This window comes from Scophthalmus maximus, chromosome 18 (assembly GCF_022379125.1).
Source record: "Scophthalmus maximus strain ysfricsl-2021 chromosome 18, ASM2237912v1, whole genome shotgun sequence".
Taxonomy (NCBI): Eukaryota; Metazoa; Chordata; class Actinopteri; order Pleuronectiformes; family Scophthalmidae; genus Scophthalmus; species Scophthalmus maximus.
The window spans coordinates 9,250,902-9,271,808 of NC_061532.1; the positions used below are offsets into that span (position 1 = coordinate 9,250,902).

Sequence of the window (20,907 nt, forward strand, 5' to 3'; positions counted from 1 at the left end):
TGAACTCCAGACACTGTGGGGACAACACAGGGATAAATTAGGCAATCAGCCTCTGAAGTGTTACCCCACGGCTCCTTCCATAAAACTGATGGAGTTGGGACTACGGTGTGAATAAGCTACATGCAATTTTTGAACTAACTGCACACTTCTCCTCCTTTTTAAATATTCAGTCTTAATAGTAGGTTATCGGGAACCCCTTAGCCCTCAATTAAGTGAATGAGAGATGATGATAAAATGATTATCCTGACAAGTCAGACAGGCCTCTCCACAGGAAGAGGGAGATTGAGTGCACTCAGTCTCATTCATTATGAGGTTGGATGGTTGAAGGCCATGTTTCTTGAGCAGCTGCACTCCGACCAAAAGCTGCATCTGTGTTTGTGTGTTTCAGTGAGTGAAAAGGGCCGTCGCTCCCCTGCCGAGCGGAACATCAGCCCCATCAAGGCGGCCAGAGGCAGCTGCAACAGGGATGGGTGTCAGGACCGGCTGCCTTCAACATAAAAGCACAGAGCATGCCTCTGTCCAACTAACATTGCAAAGAATTCAATACTCATTGATGCCAGCCAGAGTAAGAAATGACCATATCGATCACGTGCCCCTGATCCTCTGATACTGCACAGGAACATATCAGAGGGCAAATGTGCCAGACCATCATCATCACTGTAATACCAAACATGCAGATTTCATGGTTTGGCCCACTTCGTTATGGTTAGAGGACTTTTGTTGTCATGGGTACTACAATACAGTTGTATACAATGCGGTCAAGGTTGTGGAGCAGTCTAAGTTGTTGAAACAACAACGACAATCAGTTTCACGTGGGAATCATCCACCCCCAACTTCCTCCTGACTCCTAACTTCATAGTTTGCTCCGGTCTTTTTTTTAAATACTGAAGCTACAAGCGATCAGCTGACAATAAAACTGACCAATCAACAGGACCATTTCGACAATTGTTACAGTATCAGGGTCTTGAGTGACATAAGACCCTGTTAAGATTGCAAGCAAGTCAGTGCATGTTAAAATGAAAGAGCCAAAAGGGAAGCATTAGAAATTTGTAATTTTTTTTTTTTACCAGCCTGCAGGGGTAGAGAGAGATGTCACTGAGGAAATTAACTACTATTAACTATTCCCATGTCTGTAGACTGTGGTATGAAGCTGCCTCTGGGCGGCCATTTCAGGAGCAATGGTTGAGGCGCTGTTGTGGGGCCACAACACGATAAGAGATCGCAACGTGATGGGTTCCTCTGACTGTGGCAGATATTCAAATATGGCGGAAAAGCAAAAGAAGAGAGGTACCATACATGTACGTTGACATTCAAAATATTAAGTTTCTTTACCAATAACCAATAAAACAATATAGCCTACTCTTCATTTTAAGGTCATAAAAAAAGTTGCCGCTTGATGTTCACTCTGCATCGAGGGTGGAATTCAACTTTAACTCGATTGGAGCTAATCGCAGCATTAAAATGAGTATAAAATGACAGCAAACGCGTGGGCCAATGAACCAATGAATGACCTCATTCTTGTCACGTGGCATGTCAGACATACCTCCATGTCAGGTGGAACTCGCCTCCCCTTCCGCTTCCGGCTTGTTGCCGTTTTGGAACTCCTCAACCTCCGACTTTATAACCTTTTAGATTTAGTTTTGATGAAGATTTGGACTCTGACTGTGTTTTGTTGACTCTTCTCTGCATTTTTTTTGTCGAAGTTCCCTTCGACACAGAGTTCCCGGCGGACCGTGTCTTGTCTCGTGCGTGGGAACACGAGCCGGAGCCGGAGCGTTTTATTGTGGAAATCCCATCCGGAAGAGCTACTGTCGTTCCGCGGTGTTTGACTTCACAGATGGCAGGCGAGAGACGCTCCTCTCGGCTGTCTCTCTCTCTCTCCCCCCCTCCCTCCCTCGGTCCGTTGGTCCGTCCCGGTTCCCATTGTCTCCTCTTCACTCCTTGAAGACGAGCTCCGACACGACCAACTAAACTTAGCGCTCCTTTCCCCCCCCCCCCCCCCCCCCCCCCCGCAATTAACGCTGAGAGACTTCCACCGACCCTTCAACAAAAACAATAATTCTCACCCTGTCCCTCCGACAACCGAAACGTGGACACGCTTCTCTGTCTCTTTATTTCATCTAATTTTTATTTTCAACACTGTAGGGATTCTACTCGCTTGCACCGCAGGAGGCGGTGAATGAACCGAGGAGGCTGATCCGACGACGGCGGTGGTGTCGTGGAGCTGACGGGGAGATGGACCGGAGGAGGAGGAGGACGACTTGTTAGCCTGCAGAGACACCGACGACTGCTCCCCACTGGCTGGTGACACATCACTACCCCCCCGGCAACAATTCCACTCTTCATTTCCTGAACGGATAAACACTCAGAAATCTAGAAGAAGAAGAAGAAGAAGACGCAGCCGCAGGGTTAAGTGATGCTGCCGTGAGAGGAGAGGAGCTGGTCCACGAGAGGAGGCAGGGGACCACTTTCACTTGTTCCCTCCGCCCTCCAACAGACCGGTGGTGTGTTTCAAATCCGGCTAATCCGAGTGCCATTCAGTCGGATTGGTCGAAGGAGAGATGATCTAATCTCATCACCTCTCCCTCTCTGCCCTGCCTCAGTTCTTCTCCTGTCTTTCATCAAGTGGCCACCGTCACAGGACCATGCCGAGGAGGCTACTTATGGAGGTGATCGTCTCCCGGACTTTGTAGACCACAAGGTGATGTGTGGACAAGTGCAGCCTTTGTGGACACAGATGAGTCGCTGTAACCTTTCTTCAATGCCGGAGTCTCCCCCCGTTTTTTAATCCAAGAATTTGACATGATCAGAAATCTGAGTTAACGAAGCCTTTTTGGACCAATCAATCGGAAAATGCACCACACCACCTGATCCATCCAGCTACTGAACTGCCTTCGGTCGCAGAGGCTTGGGAAGTGCTTTGCCTGCAACCTGGAACAGTCTGTGCACATGAATCGCCCACCTTCCGTCTGATGATCGCTGACCCCTGTGTGTCGGAGATCCACGGGACCACATTTCAGGCTGTTAACCTGTCAGCGGCTCCTCCATCCGAATGAAGCAGTAGCCTTTCATTCCCCTGAGCTCCAGCGAGTACAGGGGGCCGCGCTCTGCTCTGCGCCTCTGTACCTGGGCTGCCAGCCAACCAGACGGCCCTCCGGGGGGTGTGGAGGGAGCCTGGGTTTTTGAAGGTCCCTGCTGGAGATTTGGGAGTTACCCAGAGTCTTCTTCACCACGTGGGCCACCGGAGAGAGGGAGGAGGTCACCATGGGGTGCTGTAGTGGCAGGTGTACCTTGGCCTTCATCTGTGGCATGCAGCTGGTAAGTGTTGTAAGATTGCTATTGATCCTGCGAGAGGGTGGCTATACGGGACGATCGAGCAGGAACACGAAAAGTGGTCTGTTTGTTTTTCACGTCTTGTAAGAATTCAACAGGAAACAAGTGGAGATGGTGAACAGACAAAGACGCATCTTCATCCTGGTGACTTGACGCGAAGGAGAGGGACAGGTGGGCGGAGGGCGGAAAAAATGTGGATGACTGAGAGGTCAGGTTTCAGAAGTTAATAGGTGCGTAAAAGGTCATGATTCAAGGCAGGACCCGCGTCCAGAGACAGATTGACGAGTATGTGAGACGAGTGGATGGATGGCTGTCGGCGGGAGCTGAGATGGATAGACGGAGGAGGCAGGGAGTGATAAATGAAGACACACCGGGAGGAAAATAGAAAGGTGGTATGGGTGGGTGTATGGCAGACAGAGGTAGGGAGCAGGTGCGGTGTGATTTATGGATAGAAATGCATGGATTACGGGAACGGGATGGATTGACATGATATAAACTGATGGTATCATCCGCTGCCGTTCTCCCTCTTTGTATCTCTCTCTCTCCCATCACCGTCTGTGTCAATGGAAACTGGTGCCAGGCAAGACAACCGGGAGGGAGGGAGGGAGGGAGGAATGGGTCTGTAGGAAGTGTGCATATGAGCATACACACCAATTATTCTATCGGTTCAGGCCTCTAAATTCTTAATAATAAGGGGAGCAGCCACCCTGAAACAATAACAATGATATCATACTTGTTGGCGGCGGGTCCCCCTTTCTATTTCCTACAAGAAAAATGGCCACGTGTTGGTGATCTTCAGTCGAGTCAATACAGCTGTAGTACAGTGGAATGTATTTTCAGAGAAAGCGTAGTCCGAGAAGTGAAAAATAATCATATGGAAATAAAGACAAACTTGAAGCAGCATTCCTCGATTTTTAGGCCAAGTGGAAGGAGATAACGCTGATCTCTTATGGCCTAATAAGTGGCAGACATTGCTAATGGCATTGCTGCCAGCGGTTGCCAAGGTGCATTCATTTAGAATCATGTTCTTGATCAGTGGACAAATGTTTGACCCCCGTTGCTTTATTTTCGGTCTCCAATGACGCCTGAGGGTGGAAAAAAATAAATTATTGGGCACTACAGCTGCCAAATTCCCGCCATATTTTCACCGGCTATTCCCTATCCTTGTCTTTTTCCGTCGTCTGTGCTGGGCAGGTAGTGTGTGTCTAGAGTGAATTTATCAGAAACTTTTTCACTGTCAATAGCTGCCAGCTGCAGCTGTAAACAAGATTAATGGAAGAGGTTACTGTGAACCAAAACAAAACTTGCTGGCCCCTAACCAACCAACTAATAACCAAAAGGATGCTAACAGGAATACCTTGGCAGGTTCGGAGGGAATTTAAGATTTGGGTGATACTTTCTTTAGGCACTACAAACAATAATTTTCCCATAGTTCATCTCAATATTTAAATTATTGCAGCTTTAATAACCCAAAAATATGTTGGACGGCAACAAGATATTTAGACAAAAGCTGCTTTCAGACAAGCGCTTGAGTCTGGACATTGTCGTGAACTTCTCCGTTGGGGGCTGTATGTGAGACTTCAAATGTCCGCAGATGTTTCCCCGGACATTCACCGGGAACTTTTCCTGCCAGGCCCCTAGTAAAATATCCGGAGACTCTCTGAGTGAGTCCCAGGTCCAAATGCAGCAGGAACATCTCCTGAAAACAGCTTAAGATGCAAAAAAAAAGAAAGAAAGTTGGTTGCTTGTTGTTACTACTGCAAAACTCTTCATCTTGGCTACACCGAAACCATATCAGCATTATTACTGTTCATTGACCAAGACCAAGCAGTAAGTCCAGGCTTCCAGGATTCTCTGCAGGTTATGTTACCCTGGGAAACGAAGGAGATCAGAGGAAAAGCAGAGGAGAGAGGTTTAGGCAAAGACGTACCACTCATCTCAAAAAGTATCCTGAATTTCTCTTCTAAACCACACAGGCGGACCGTTCGTAAGAGGATTGTAGGGTGTAATTTTCCCGCAAGTGTGTGTAGAGAGACTGATGGTTTGTTATCATATAGAATAGGACGCTGTATACGTGCAAGCATGTGCACGGACTCAAACACGAGAGTGCTGTGGCATTCTCTGCTCATGGAGTCATGTACAGTAAGTGTGTGCAAACTTAAGACCTATTGTCATGCTGAATACTGGGCACTGTTGCTGACATAATACCCTGTGTGTGTGTGTGTCTGCACGGATGTGTGTGTTTGTGTTCAGTACCACCAGATACATGAAAGCCACCTAATTTACTGTGAATAACCCCTTTTTCTGTGCAAGTGTGTGGTTGTAGAAGGCCTATTGTGCTGTGAAATGGGACATCGCTGTGCATGTTTTCATCTCCCCCCCCCCAAAAAAAAGGAACAACGGCTGTTTAAGTCAACATGTCTACAGTGGAATGCCAATGAGATTTCCCACATGCACTGTACAGGCATGAAACACACCATTGTGCTGTAAATGGGGATACTGGGTATTTCCATAAGCGAAAAAAAGTGTGTGTGTGTGTGTGTGTGTGTGTGTGTGTGTGTGTGTGTGTGTGTGTGTGTGTAAATGAGATGCTGTCATAGTGATAGTCATTGTGTCTAATGTGGTGGAACTAATGCCATGCCATAGTCAACAACATGTTTTGCACCGCTGACTGTTGTAATAGCCAAGCCAGCTGATGCCACCACTGGCTGAGCTGGAGGTCTAACACTACTGTATTTTTACAGTTTGGCCATGCACAGTTAGCTCTGTTAGAGCTGAATCCATTTAGACATAGGCCTCCCGATGGTAAATGCATAAATCCTCTGCATTGTAAGCAATGATACAGATATTGTTATGTGGTTGGCGTTTTTTCACGCAAGCTGTAGTTCTGTCGAGCTCACAGGAAACCACACTGACTTCAATATCAAACCCTTTTTGACCACAGATTAAAGAAGTCAGCGCTTCTCCTTTTCTCCACTTGAGGCCCTGTCGGAGGGAGCAGTGTTTAGCTGCGTGAGCTTCCACCTAATAATTGACCTCGCCTCGAGTGGAAAACAATGCGGGTCAGTGTGTCTTATGTAGTGGAACTGATATTTAATGTAGCTGCTAACAGCAGTTTTTGTTCCTGCTTCGTTAGCCAGGTTAATTGGTGAGATATCTGATGTCACTATAGCCGAGTGTGGATCAATGGTCCAAGGTGGGAGAGGAAGTGCGTCCGCTTCGCAGCTGACGTCACCAAGTGCCAGGCTGGTCCCGTCAGATGACAATGTGCCAGGTTGTAATTCACATTAAAGCAAATGTAGTGTTCTCCTGTGCACTAGGCTTATTAGTTTAATTTACTTGGTCACCAGACTGGTTTTGTTTTTCCCACAATAACTCTTAGTGTCTATTAATTAGACCCCTGGACACCTTTTTTTGGTCCCTTTGGAAACCCCTGAGACATATTAAAGAACGGCTGTAACAAAGAATTTTATCTTGGTTATTGTTTAATCTGCTAATTATATTCTCAAGTAATGATTACATCTATAATGCGTCAGGCAATACTCAGACATGCCCATCATCAATTCCTAAAGCTCAAGGTGACAGAAGATATAGTATATAGATAAAGATATCTGGATATCTATATCTATTTATATATATATATATATATATATATATGTATTATATAGATATATGAGATCAAAGATATTAAGTTTTTTATAAATCCTCACAATCTGCCCTTTTGCTGGAAAAATGGCCAGATAATACAGAATTACTCACATCATTGTTGCAAATGTCTTCTCTGTCATTAGAACATTTCAGTGAATCGACTAAGTGTTGCGTCTACATTTCAAAGGCTGTATCGGCGATCCTCCATTTAAGCGACTCATATTCGGTATTTCACTCTAATTGGAGGATTGCTTGAGTATGATAATCATATGATTTAATTTAGATATTTGACAGTCTTTCATTCATTTACTCATTCACTTTGGGCAGTGACACCAGTCTTGTTGTTAATTTGAGGTTCCAAGGCAACCAGCAGAAATGCCTGTATGTCACTGCACAGTTAAATTAAAGATATATGATGTATCAATCTTACTGTCTACAGTAACTCTCAGCAACCAAGTGAACAAGAGTATCTCCTAAAATGTTGAACTTTTTCATTAAAATTACTGGGATATTTAAGTCTGTATGAGTTGTAAAGTAACAGTGCCAATTTCCTAGTTCATTAATTTCACTTATGTTCAACTTACAAGCTTTTCAAATGGCAACAGTGATATGGTGACAGAGACTAAGGGCATACAAACTGTGTCATGTCAAAGTGTGTCATGGTGCGGTGAGCAGAACAGAGGGAAAAATTATGATGTTGGAAAAGAAAAGAGTAAAATGATCGTAGCAGGTCAGATGATTTTTTTATACCAACACCTTTGCACTCGCACAAACACACACGCACACACACACACACATGCACACGCAGGGAGATACACACATGTCACTGGTGACTCACTTGCTGTGGCAATGGTTGTGGTCCTTGTTGCTATATCAGTCCACACACCCACTGGCTGCTGTCAAAAAGATGCTGACTAAATAATCCAATGGTGTGATAGGTAACAGGATGGCAACTGGTGTCCTCGCTCCATTGGCTGGTTCAGAGGAGCCCGTGCAGACGGTCGGTGGGTGTTAATGTTGATGCAATGTTAATTATGTTGTTGGTGTATAAGTTAATTGAATAGAGTGGAGCTACAAGTGTAGCAGTGTGATTTAACGTCGTGCACAATCACAGTGAGATGATAATTAATAACCCAGTGGAATAGAAATTATTTTTAAAAATCCTTAAAAAAACATTTACTTAAAAATCAGGCATAACACAAATTGTTAAAGATACAAGTACAAGTGAACAAGGCAAAGCCACACTGTACATGAAACAAGGTTGGCCATGCAGCAGCCATAGGCTGTACTGGAGACACAATGTTTGTCTGTCTGTGGCAGTACATTCCTTTGACATTTCCAACACTGAGGGACATGATGAATAATTTACCACATGGAGGCTGTGACATGAATGCAGAAACGATACCTCCGCTCGTGTGCTGCGTTGTACCTGATTGCAAAACAGTGACTGTGCAGACATTCAAACCTAGAAGTCAATACTGATCCAGGAGGCGTTTTCTGAGGGCCGGGGGGGATAAATCGATGTTGACATGCTGGATTTTCCAGAAACATCGTTTAAAGTTATTTTGACTCCGAGGTTATCGTCAAAACATCCAATTTCAAAAACATTTAGTGGTGACACGAGTTTGATCATTTCTTTGTAAATTGCAATACATGGCCGTTTCACGAAAAAGGTTCTCCCACTCAGCCTGGTTCCTGCTCAACTACCTTATCATTATGACTATATTAGCAATAGTCGGTCTCAGTTATTTCTGTAATGTGCCTCCATCTCATGCTGTCAGGTTTTCCAGAATTTTGAAGCAAATCCTTGTGAGGGCGGTTTTTCCATTTGAAAGCAAAGGCAGCTTCCGCACTATGGCATCGAACGTAATCTTCAGACCTCCTTCCTCATCTGCACTACTCTGTGAGATAAAAAGGCTTCGCTATCCTTTATGGAAAATGTCGCTTTCAACAGGGGACACACAATCTCAGCTCTGAGTCTGCAGATTTTTTCGTCGCTCTTTCTTTTAGCGCAGTCTCTAATTTGTCAGTCTCTACCCCCTGGTCTCTGTCATTTCATGTATGCCCACATTCACCATCTTTTTCTTTTGGTCCTTTTTTTCATTTCTTTATCGGTCTCCACCTCCTGTTTTTTCCCGTCTTCGCTCGGAGGAAGGCAGCCATCACACCTCGGCCACAGACTTGTCAGGCGATTCATTCAATGTCTCTTTGCACAAAACAAGCGTTCACCTGCCGATCCTGCTGAGGTAGTTCCATTGTGCCAAATACGTCTGACATCAGACCTCGTACCTTGTAGATCAGAGCGAGCTGCGGTCAGTGCTGTTCAGGTTGTTCTCGGTGAATAAGTGGTATTGTACTTTTCTTCCTTTCATCTGTCGACAGAACACAATGTCCTTTTAAACAATGGGTCCTTTAATACAGAGAAGAAGAAGAAGAAGCAGGTTTTGCATTTTGAGGCCAAAGTTTTGACCACCTCTAGCTAACATTGAGTTGGTTGAGATGTTAATGATCAAAAGTGTATGTGTCCATAAATGTATTAAACTAGTTTCAATGTTCCACTGATGACTAAAGGAAATTAAAATAATTCATGGTTGGCCACGCCTGGATGTTGTGAACAAGGATGCTTCCAACTGAAGCTGTTGATAAAGAGAACTTGTATATCTGGAAAGTGTAGAGTTGTGATCAATAGTTGAGCAAATCATGCTGCACAATGGGAAATCTATGCTCTGTGGTTGTCAGTGTGAGACCATATTTGTTGTTCAGCCAATCCAAAAAGCTGTCAGCAAAACGGCACACGCACCATTCACAAGCTGCACTCTGTAAATTCAGCCAATACATTAAGGTTTGGAAAAAGACCAACTTTAAAAAATGGAAAATGTGCGGTAAGGTGAAGTTTTTACTCTGGAATGTGTCCAAGGCTGTTAGATCCTCCCAGCCAGGATGTTTGACTGCTGCTGCCTGACGACGAGGTGCGCTCACAAAACATCTGGAGGTGACGGGACCTCTCTCTCATGACCCTTCACCAATTGATCTTTGATGGTCAGATAGAGTAACGGAAGTGTGTTGTTTAGTGATTCCAGTGCCTACTCTTAGCTCCTGGTGTCATATTTACGTCAATTAGTCGCTTGAGAGTTGTCAACCCTTCCCCTGTCTTAACTCGTCTTCCATTAGCATCTGTTATTCAATATGTTTTATCACACAGAGATTCCCTTACATTTGCCTTTTCTTAAATGCTAAAACTTGTGACGTAGTCCATAAGTATGTCTCCTACTTTTTAGATACAACATTTCAAATGCGATGCTTATTTTTTGTACATGAACACCTAATGTTATTTGAATTTGAACACTTACCCATGTCATCCAATAACAGAAAAGCAACTGTGTCCATGTTCCTCACAATGCAATTCATTGGTCGTATTGAGGAATAACAACGAGAACCCAAAATAACACAACACAACAACAACACGCGCAGGATATTTTAATAAAGTTTTGTCCTATAAGTTAAAGATACAGTATATGTCTTGAACTTTTTAAACAAGACGGATTCGCCAGCACCAGGCTCACAGCAACCCCAGTGTACCACTTTGTTTTTCTCTCCTTTGAAAACTTTTCTCATAGACTGCAATTTTCCACCCTCAATGCTTTTTTTATGAAAAAAACAACATCAGTTTTTCTTCTTCTTTTCCCAGCTGAGATTTTGGCACGTCTTGTTAAGGCATTCAGAGGCTCGCGGAGCGGGTGCACAACCACGATGCTGTGTCAACTCGCACTGTCATCGTAAAACAATCCGTGGAGCTGTGGAAAAGTGGAATCAGTAGAAAAAATGAAATCTTTTTATTTCAGTTGGAGAAGCTGACTCAATCTATATTCCTCCACAGCTCAGTGGAGGCATTAAACTGAACCCTCACACATTTGGATTATATGTTCTGTAGTCTCAGTGATACTGACACTCGGTTTGTGTGAAATCCCAGCCGCTGCATAGACCGCTGTTGTGACTCTGTGTGGCAGTGGTACGACACTGCACTGTGGCACACACTGTTATCTAACAGCAAATACTGTGAGTTATCACTTAGTAGTGTGAATGCCGTGCTTAATTGGTTCAGATGGACAAGGTTTTGGTTCATGGCCAGCGTAAATGTGTTCCTTTGTCCAGATATGCTTTCAAACCTCATTTGTTACACAATTTTTTTTCTTCTTTTAATCGTGTCTTCATGCACTCAACAGAAAAACACATTTTTCAGTTTGAATTATTTTCTCGTTTGGCTTAATTATGGCTCTAAATTGTGTTAGTGGCGATTATCAGTTTTCTCAACACAATAATATTACAGGCCTTTTTTTTACTGAAGTTGGATCAGGTTTGATATTATTTTATCTCAATCAAATGCACCATGTTGAATTCTATAAGGGACTGCTTGTACAATCTCGTCAGAATTTACCCTTTTAATGTTTTGCGAGTAACCGAAGGCCAAAATGATTACAACTCAAAGACGCCTGATCGCCGTCTGTTGGCGGAGAAGGCAGAAACACTGACAGTTGAAAACACACAGTTGCTCAACACTGGGGTTCATGCAGTGGTGTTACTGACTGATGTGTCACAGACACCAGCTGCAGGGAGGGCATGAGGAGAAGAACAACAGAACAGTCCAACTTTTTCATTTTGGGTCATCAAAGGCTTAACGTTAATTAGTTCTGGCTGATCCTACCCTCCGACAGCGATGTCTGTCATTTTAAAGATTGATGTAGTTCATTGCTAATAGAGAAAAAAAAATCGATTGGAAACGATAAAAGGTTTTAAAAAAGAGAGTTGTTTAATGATTCGTAGAAACATGTACCTAGGGAGTTGTAGTCAACGTCTCATATTTGTGTCTGCACGTACACAGATTTTTTTTATCAAAGAACCAGATGTTTTCTAATGTAGTTGTTCATCTTTTGTCCTGTCGGACTGGGAGAGTTTTGTATGTTCCAACTGTGAATGACCTAGTTTGTCTGATGAAGAAAATGAATGGGCCTTTCCCCACATGACCTCCTCCTAAAATCGCAGTTCATCATTGTCTCCCATGGCGCTGCATTTCAGATGCGGGAAGTTTAATCTTCAGTTTTTCGCTGATGCAAGAAACACAGAGGCAGTGAACACACTGGTGTAGATGTTTAATAGATTTCAAAGTGATGTTTGAACCTTCCATCTCAAGCTGCGCCAGTGGAGGAGACGGACTGCAGCGACTGCAGCCAGTCACATTCTCGCAGGCTTGTTCCTTCAGAGCGATCCGGTGGCCCATTTCAATCCTCCCTGCATCATATTCCCCGAGTCCTGACCCCATCTGCGAACAATCGCCGCAAGCCTCGCATTGACACTCGGCAGAGGAAAGTGAGGTGGCGACATGCGACAAAGGTCATATCACCGACTGTGTGTTCCCGCCGAGCTGCTAAAACGTGTATCAGCGGCGCTGGGAGCTGACCTTGTGCGCGACCACGGATGACGGATGAGCCGAGATGGTGTTCGGCCAAATGCCGCCGACTCAATATTTACACACAGGTAGACAGGCGGTCTGAAATAACAGGTGGACAGACAGACGCGCCGACAGACGCTTTCTGTTCTTTGTGTTTTATTTTAATACACTTCAAACTGTTGTGGCGCCGACTTTCCCTTTGCTTGCTCCTGTATTGTTATTTAGCCCTCAAGGTGAAATACTCCTCCATTGTTCTCTGAGAACTCATATCCCGTTGATGTAGTTGTTGTAGCTGCTGTTGTCGTCGTCGTTGTCGCTGTGAATCCTGATATTTCTCCTGCGCAGACGTTTTGATCTCATTACATCAAAGGAATTCTTGAATTATAATGGCGAGCGACTGCGAAGCAATGCCTCGAGCGTCATTACACATAATTATGAGATGGAGATATGACTGCCGTCAGACGATAACCCTCTATCTGGAGAGAAACCAGCCGTGTTTGCAGAATGACTCTTTATATTTTGTTGTTTTGCTTCATGGGGCTGGGAATTTTTGCTCAGCGCAGAAAGAACTAATGTTATCAACAGTGTAAATTTAGCTGGGAAGAAAAGTGAGTCTCAAGGTTGTCAGGTGGGAGTAGAGGTGAAATTTCATTTCTTTCAGTTTCTTTCTTTTTTCTTTTTCTTTCTTTTTCTCAGACAGCAACAAATTGTATTCTTAACGACATAGCAATACTTACTTCTGATTAAACATCTTAGGCAGTCTAGAAAAGATTATCATATCATCTACAATTACATAAAACATGGTAAAAAACTTGTCCCCTATGTCTTGTTTTAGTCTATTCACCATGTCTGTTCTTAGGTTTCTTATGCTGTTCCACCATGTCTGCGTCTCTTTCTGTGTCATTGTTGCCCTTGTTGCCTTGTAATTTTTCTCTCTGTGTCTCTCTCACTCTCTCTTTTGTTCTCTCTTTCGCTGCTCTGCACAGTCTCTCCCGGGCCATTTGAGTTGCTCAGGGAGCTGTGAAGAGCTGTGAAAACGATGTCTGTGTGTCTTTGCTTCTGCATACTGTTGGGAGGGCCTTTGTATGTGTGTGTGTGTTCACTTGCAGCGACAGCGGAGGTAGTGGAGCGTGTCAAGTCTTGCTGTAGAAGCCCTTCAACTGGGATAAGGAGCCATGGGAGGAAGGGAAGAAAGGATGCTTGGATAGATATATTTTTAGAGGATAGATGAATGTCTGTGTATGGATCGATGCTGGGATGAAGAGATCGAGGTCTGCGCGAACAAATGGAGGAGAGGGCTGGGGAAGAAGAGTTGGGGAAGGAGGGGAGGTGCAGATGATAACAAGCGAGGATTGGATCAATGACGATAGATCCTCAAGATGTATGGATGAACAGATGATTAATGGCTGAATGGGCCGCTTATAACGCTGCAAAGTTGTCAGTAATGGTCATAGAGGGCACGCAGCGGAGGGAGCCGGTGGGTTGGGTGTCGACTGGGTGACAGCGGTGGTTGGAGTATGTTTGGGTTCAGGGAAAAACACAAAAATTGACGGGAGAGCAGACTTGAGCTGTTTTCAGACAGGAAATCGGGACAGTGAGTTCCTGGAGTTCACCTGTCTAATACGATGAACTCAGCATGAGATTGTCCGAGTCACACCAGCAGGACATGGCGATAACTGCGCTCTGGAAAGCAGTGTTTCGGTTTACAGTCGTCAACGCGTCCACTCGCTCTCTATGAGTTTTACTTTTTGTATTCTCACATGGGCTCGCTGACATGTTCCGGAAATCTTACTTGCACAGACTGTAAATTTGCAACCCCTGGGACTGTAGACCAAAAAATGCATGTCAACTATACAACCACTTTGCTTTTGTCACAGTTACATGTGGACTGTATCCACACCTTTTTATTTTTATCTCATCCAATAGCCTCAATAGATTCCCACTGTGGGTTTGACAATGCGGCATTATTAAGATTTTATTATAATCGGATATTTCGCCACGCACTCGCACACATTAAATAGTTTGAGAGAAACATCCTGGTAAAGCTGTCGTGAACTGACGAGTCACTTACATTGAGCGGATGGTTTGTTTCTCTTATGATCACCTTAATACTTTTGAAAATTGTTGCTGAAATGACTGAAATTGCTGAAATGACAGTATTACTGTGTCGAAATTGAACAGAGGTGAAAGGAGAGATAGAAACGCAGCTGCTTGATGAACAAGCTTCACCTCATTCCCCCCTCTGCTGCAGCGCGTTGGGCTGATGGACTGCGTCTATGTAGCACTTTTCTCGTCTTAACGACCACTCGAAGCACTTTCACCCGTTCACACACATATTCATGCAGCGCTTCTATGTATAGCTCTTCTCTATCACATCATTCACACTCTGCCCGCAGAGGCATCAGGGGCAATTTGGGCCTCAATGTTTCGCCCCAAGGACACTTCCACCTGCACACGACTGGAGGTGCTGGGGATCGAACTGCCGCCGTTCTGGTTGCTGGACGACCCACTCTACCCCCCCAGCAATCTCACAATCCAAGACAAGCTAGCGTTGGTGCTGGAAGTGTCCCGACGAGGCCTTCAGCTCATTTCTTTCGTTTAAACGAGTCTCTCGTGTCCGTCTCTAACAAGGCTCCCGTTTGATGTGGAGCCGCTTCATTTTTTCTCTGAGGTGACTGGCTCACAGTCAGAGACGGTGGATGGCAGCCAGGAAGTGACAAAGGTTTTGAGAACGATGCCAAGACCAAGCGTTATTGTCTGATAAAGTAACTGTCCAATACGGTGTTTGTGACCTTTATATTGATTTTTACCTACGAAAGATTTACCCTCAATTGGTCGATACAGACTCTTCCTCGGGTTCAGAGGATCGATCGATTCACACAAGGATCAGAGATCTAATTTTGAACCTTGACCCCATCGGTCCACGGCTGTCGGAGCAAGAGGAAACTGCAAACTCTTATACTGTACGTCCTTGTCCTGGACATACTTTTTAATTTTTTCCAATTCTGAGTTTATTCTTGCAGTCAGTATGACCTAACCGACCCTTTCAATCTGGTGCAATGTCGGCATCGTGAACGTGTGTGTGAGTTTCGTGGGACATGTGCGTTCCTAACACCCAGTTTCATGCAGATAAATAAATCATATTTCTCCCCATGTTACTTTAAATGTCGAGCAGTTTAAGTTTCTTAGTTATTTTTGGCACTTCTCTGGACTTCAGTGCAGCAACCCAACAGATGGTACGGCATGTGTTTCATGCTGTCTCAAGGTAGTGTAGCACCACGCCTAATGTGATAATACCTAAAACACTCTCTTTGTACTCCTCGTACTTTATGCTTTAAAAAAAAAGGTATTATCACAACTTGTCGGGCAAAACTTTGCAGGACATTTAGAAACGGATGAAATCGATGCAAAGATCCTCTTTACGACAGCTGCAGTCAGGGAATCAGGCAGCCCTATAATTTCAATTTGTGAGCGAAGCAACGGTGAGACGGTACGTTTAAGTTGAAACATTTTTCTAAGATGGTTTCATTATAGAGCAATTAGATTCTGCACAAAAGATAGAAACGATGGAGGTTAAGTATGCCTATTTATTTGCATTATAATACAATGCACCTCACAGAGTCTCTCCTAGACGACAGAAAAAAGTTTTTTCAGTTCCCATTTTTGCTCGATATCTCTGTCACATGTTTGTTGCCAAAAACATCTGGACCAGATTGTGCTGAATCTCGCTATTGTACAACTGAACTTTTCCTAAGTAGGCCAAAAAGACCCTCAAGTGGGACTATAGAGTTGATTTATAAATGCTGAGACTGTTTGTGTCCAACACATTTGGTCTGCTTGCACAATAGATGGCCGTCTCGACATGTTTACTGGAAAGTCCACAAAGATATACAGCTGTTACGTGAGACGCTCTCCTTCCAGTCTTTATGCTAAGCTAAGCTTATAAAACAAATGAATTGTTCTATACATATTATAGTTTAGTTGATCGTGTTGAAAAAGTGGCAGGAATTAGTTTGAAATGGCTGTCACGAAGGATATTCAGTTTCATGCCCTATCCCCCAAAATAAATGTACCACGAAAAAAAATATTATATATATAAAGCTCAAAAGTGTGTTTTTTAAGAACCTTTGTTTTTAATCTGTAACGGGTCACATTTTCACTGTTGCCTGCCAAAGTCTCCTGTCGCTTCTCCAAAAGCTGCCATTATGTTTGATCTATAAATATATTACGTGGGTATTTGTTCTCTGAAACACACATACACACACACACACACACACACACGCACAAATTAACAAACATTGTCATGCAATCCACAATTTCATATCCATGCACTGCCGGTTATAAAGATGCTGCTCTTCTCCATGCGTGGTCCCTGAAGGCAGCAGTGTTTTTTAATGTCATTTAAAGGACTAGCAATGGTATCGGTTGATGTCTGAGAGGAGGAAGAGTTAAACAACAACAACACACTTTCATCTTAACCTGTAATCGTTTTTCCTCTTCCGCTCATCCCTCTCTCCGCTCATCCCTCTCTCTGCTCATCCCTCTCTCCGCTCCTCTCAGTATGAATTGATTTAGTCTTATTACCTTACACACCTGCCCTCTGGTTTGGCTCCACTCTTATCTCCCACTCTCACATAGACACACACACACACACACACACACACACACACACACACACACACACACACACACACACACACACACACACACACACACACACACACACACACACACACACACACACATACTGTATACCAATGACTACTGCCTTCTATTTCTTTTCCTCTGCTCCCTCTGTCGTACTCACACACGCACTAACACACACCTAGTAATCAGATCTGGCAATCTCTTGTATTTTTTGAATACAGCAGCTAAAGTGAGATACGGATACAGGCTCGGCTTTCAGCCTGGCTCGGCATCAGTACATCATCCAAACTGTGGTAACGTCGAACCAGAATAGAAACACGGAATGTGGGAGACATGTTGGTGGCATCAGTGTGTGTGTGTGTGTGTGTGTGTGTGTGTGTGTGTGTGTGTGTGTGTGTGTGTGTGTGTGTGTGTGTGTGTGTGTGTGTGTGTGTGTGTGTGTGTGTGTGTGTGTGTGTGTGTGTGTGTGTGTGTGTGGAGAGAGGTCCACACATACTGTATTCCTGTGTATAGAACAACACTGTGCTCCATGCCATTAAGACTAAAGGCAAAAATACTATTGCTGTCTCGTGTGCTCTCTTGCTTTGCACTCATCCACGAGGCCAGGAAATTTGCTTGAAGGCAACACAAGCAAAGATGGGGGGAGTGAGAGTGAGCGTGACACGGAACGGGGGAAATTTCGCAAAACAGGGGAAGGAATTGGACAAGCCAAGACAAAACGAGAAGCTCGCACCTCAAAGAGAGGCTTCCTTCTTCTGTGGTTAGAGTATGAAAAGGATGACAGAGCAGGAAAATTGTACAATAATGGAGCAAACCGGTCTTAGCAACAGGCTGAAGACACCACTAACCTCTTTTTCCACCTAAGCAGGAATCATGTCAGACCATACAGGGATTCATGAGCACTGTTTTATCATTCTGAATATAATAGGAAATCAACCTTCATTTCATTTAAACCATTCACTGAATTTACAGATGATATGCTATATTGAGATATGTTTTGTCATCTGGATATCACCCGACCTATATCAGGATGAGAGATGTTGGTGTGTGAGATAAATCTCACTATGTGGTATTTATTTTCCCTTATCATACCAATAGAATGTGGCTTCTGCTGGTATATTTGTGTGTGGGAACAATCCTTTGGGACTACCCACACCTACTGTAAACCAGAATTTGTTGTCAGTTGTTGTCAGTGCCTTCAAAGTGGCCCATGCACTGTACAGTAGATAACGGAAAAAATGACTCATACCTGCTCTGCCATGCCTACGTTTAGGTATAGATTTTTAACCAGTTTAGAAAAAGATGGTGGTCAGGGAAAGATCACTGTTATTCTTAAAAGAGTCTTTTTGGCAACACTTACGTCCACCCATCTCCTTGACCTCACTTGAAGACTTTTATCGTAGTGATATAGCAACATACAGTATAATGCTGTGCTCAATTTTGCCGCTGTCACGACAAAGTTGATGACAACACTGATGACAGTGAGATGCCAGTGGGAGAAGACCTACAGAGACTGTAGTTGCATGATCTAGATTAACATTTTTGGCCATTTGACCATCACTTCCCTCATACTAATGTAAATGTGTAATTATTGAGGTAATATGCATTTTTATTTTTAATGTCACTGCCTCTGGAAATAACTTTTTCTGCATCTAACTTTTAAAAACCAACCAAGGCCCCACTGTGTCTGTATCGCCGTCTGTTTTTATAGACTTTTCATCACTGACACTGACTACATAAGCAGCTGCACTCTGCGGCGTGACATTTAAAATCCATTCTATACTGGTGCAAACTTTGCAGTCGAATCCATATCATAGCATCGCAAGCAGTAGTAATTATACTGACGGTGTCCAACAGAGGCAGCAAATGAAAAAAATAAAACTTAAGAATAAAACACAAAAAAAATCCTGAACAAACATTAACACAAAGCGAGTCTCTCCACTGATTCCAACATAATCATTCACTAGGTCTGATGAAAGCAAGCCAATATCATTTTGCAATATGTGGGCCTTTTCCCAGAGCAGAGGACATGATTGATTGAAATAAAGGGAGACGATGCGTAATGCTGACACTGTCAGCTGTCCGAATCCCCAGAAAGGATTTTATGATTGATGGCAGGCGGTAGCATTTAGAAGTCTCACACCTCTGCACTGCACTCTCAGCACTCACGGTGATTACATCTGAGAGAATGTGTGTGTGTGTGTGTGTGTGTGTGTGTGTGTGTGTGTGTGTGTGTGTGTGTGTGTGTGTGTGTGTGTGTGTGTGTGTGTGTGTGTGTGTGTGTGTGTGTGTGTGTGTGTGTGTGTGTGGGAGTCAGTTTGTACGAGAGACGTAGGCACAACAGAGAAACAAAACAGCGGTGTGTGAGTCTGCAAGTGAGGGGTTGATTATGGTGTTGAGCGTGCGTGTGCGTGTGTGTGCGCGTGTGTGTGTGCGTGTAAAGGTGATGGTGCAGTCTGTCCACATGTGATTGTGCGTGTTGCTGTGGAAACCTGAGTGCAGGTGATGATGGAGGGAGGAAAAGAAATGTGCGCCAGACAAAGTCCGAAGAAGAAATGGAAGGTGTGGGAGATGGATGGATGGTTAAATAAAGCTGCGGCGAACGAGAGACAAGGTGCTATGAAGGGGAGGAAGACGGGACAAATAGGACGAGGACAAAAGTATACAGGGAGGAAGGGAAGGATGGGTGTGAAAGAGATGGAAGGAGTCATTTTTTGAGCAGAGAGGGGTGATGTCGAGGGAGCAGGAAGGATGAATGTACAGAGAGGAGTGAAGGACACGTTATGGTGTGGCGGGGGATATGGGATATGTGCTTATTGCTGGGAAGCTCAAGAGATGTGTATACAGCAAGTGGTGTACACACACACAGACAAAAACTGAGCAAGTGACATTTCTGCTGAAATGTGAAAATCATATTTTAAGTGTTGGTGGTTTTCAGGCTTTGGCTTTGTTTGATAGATCACTGGTTGGTTTTATTTTTACACACACGACCAACAACAAAACACATCGGTGCCTCCAAAAACGAATCACAATCACTGTTGACACATACATAGGATTTATGATGAGACAATACTGCGAATAAGATTTGGTGAAATTAAGACATGGGTTTAGGACAAGATCACCGTGGCGTCACCCTTTGCTTTTGTAAGCTGCTGTTTTGAAGACTTGAAACTACAGATTGAGAAGATAAACTCCACAGGAAAATGTTTCCTTATGTTATCAATGTATGTTTTCTCATTTTCTCATAGACATCTTTTTACAAACTGTGGAGTCGCCACCTGCTGGTCATTTGAGAGAATACAGGTGTCACGGACTTCTGCTTTGGCTTCAATTTCCAGGACATAGAGTTTATGGTTGAAATAAGTCATTTTCTCGCCGTTAAGAGACCTTTGTTGCCTTGGTTACAATATTAAAAATAAGTCATTATGGCCATGGAAAGATTGTGGTAAAAAAAAAACAGTTCTCGGACAGTTTTTAACCTGAAACAAACTGCTATGTTTTGGTGACCCATCCATCCACAGCACCTACCCAACTACTATGGCTGCTAAAGTGCAGTAAGTAATTCACCCACTAGGCGCCCTAAAGCTTACTTATAAACACACTACAACTATTCTGTGTGAATCTTTTTATTTTATTTTCTCGGCCAAGTTTTGCATATAACCTCGGATGAAAAAGACAGACCTGAGAGTGGTTTTAATCTTCTCATCTCTTCAATACTCACTCAATACTCACTCAAACAATGCCTTTAGATTTCCTTGTAGTAGATTTCCTCTCTTCAAAGGGAATTCTGTGAAGCAGTGTAGCTGCTATAGGATTTAATCTAATGGCTCAGC

General features: G+C 43.8%; 1 protein-coding gene across 2 annotated transcripts in view; it reads left to right on the forward strand.

Moving 5' to 3' along the window:
* Positions 1–1,988: 1,988 nt before the first annotated feature.
* The window catches only part of nkain2 (sodium/potassium transporting ATPase interacting 2), a 71,584-nt gene continuing 52,665 nt past the window's right edge, over positions 1,989–20,907 (forward strand). For both annotated transcript variants that reach the window (XM_035617028.2, XM_035617029.2), the window contains exon 1: positions 1,989–3,318. In XM_035617028.2, coding sequence (XP_035472921.1) covers positions 3,265–3,318 — 54 coding nt within the window. In that variant the 5' untranslated portion in view covers positions 1,989–3,264. The remainder of the gene's footprint in view (positions 3,319–20,907) is intronic.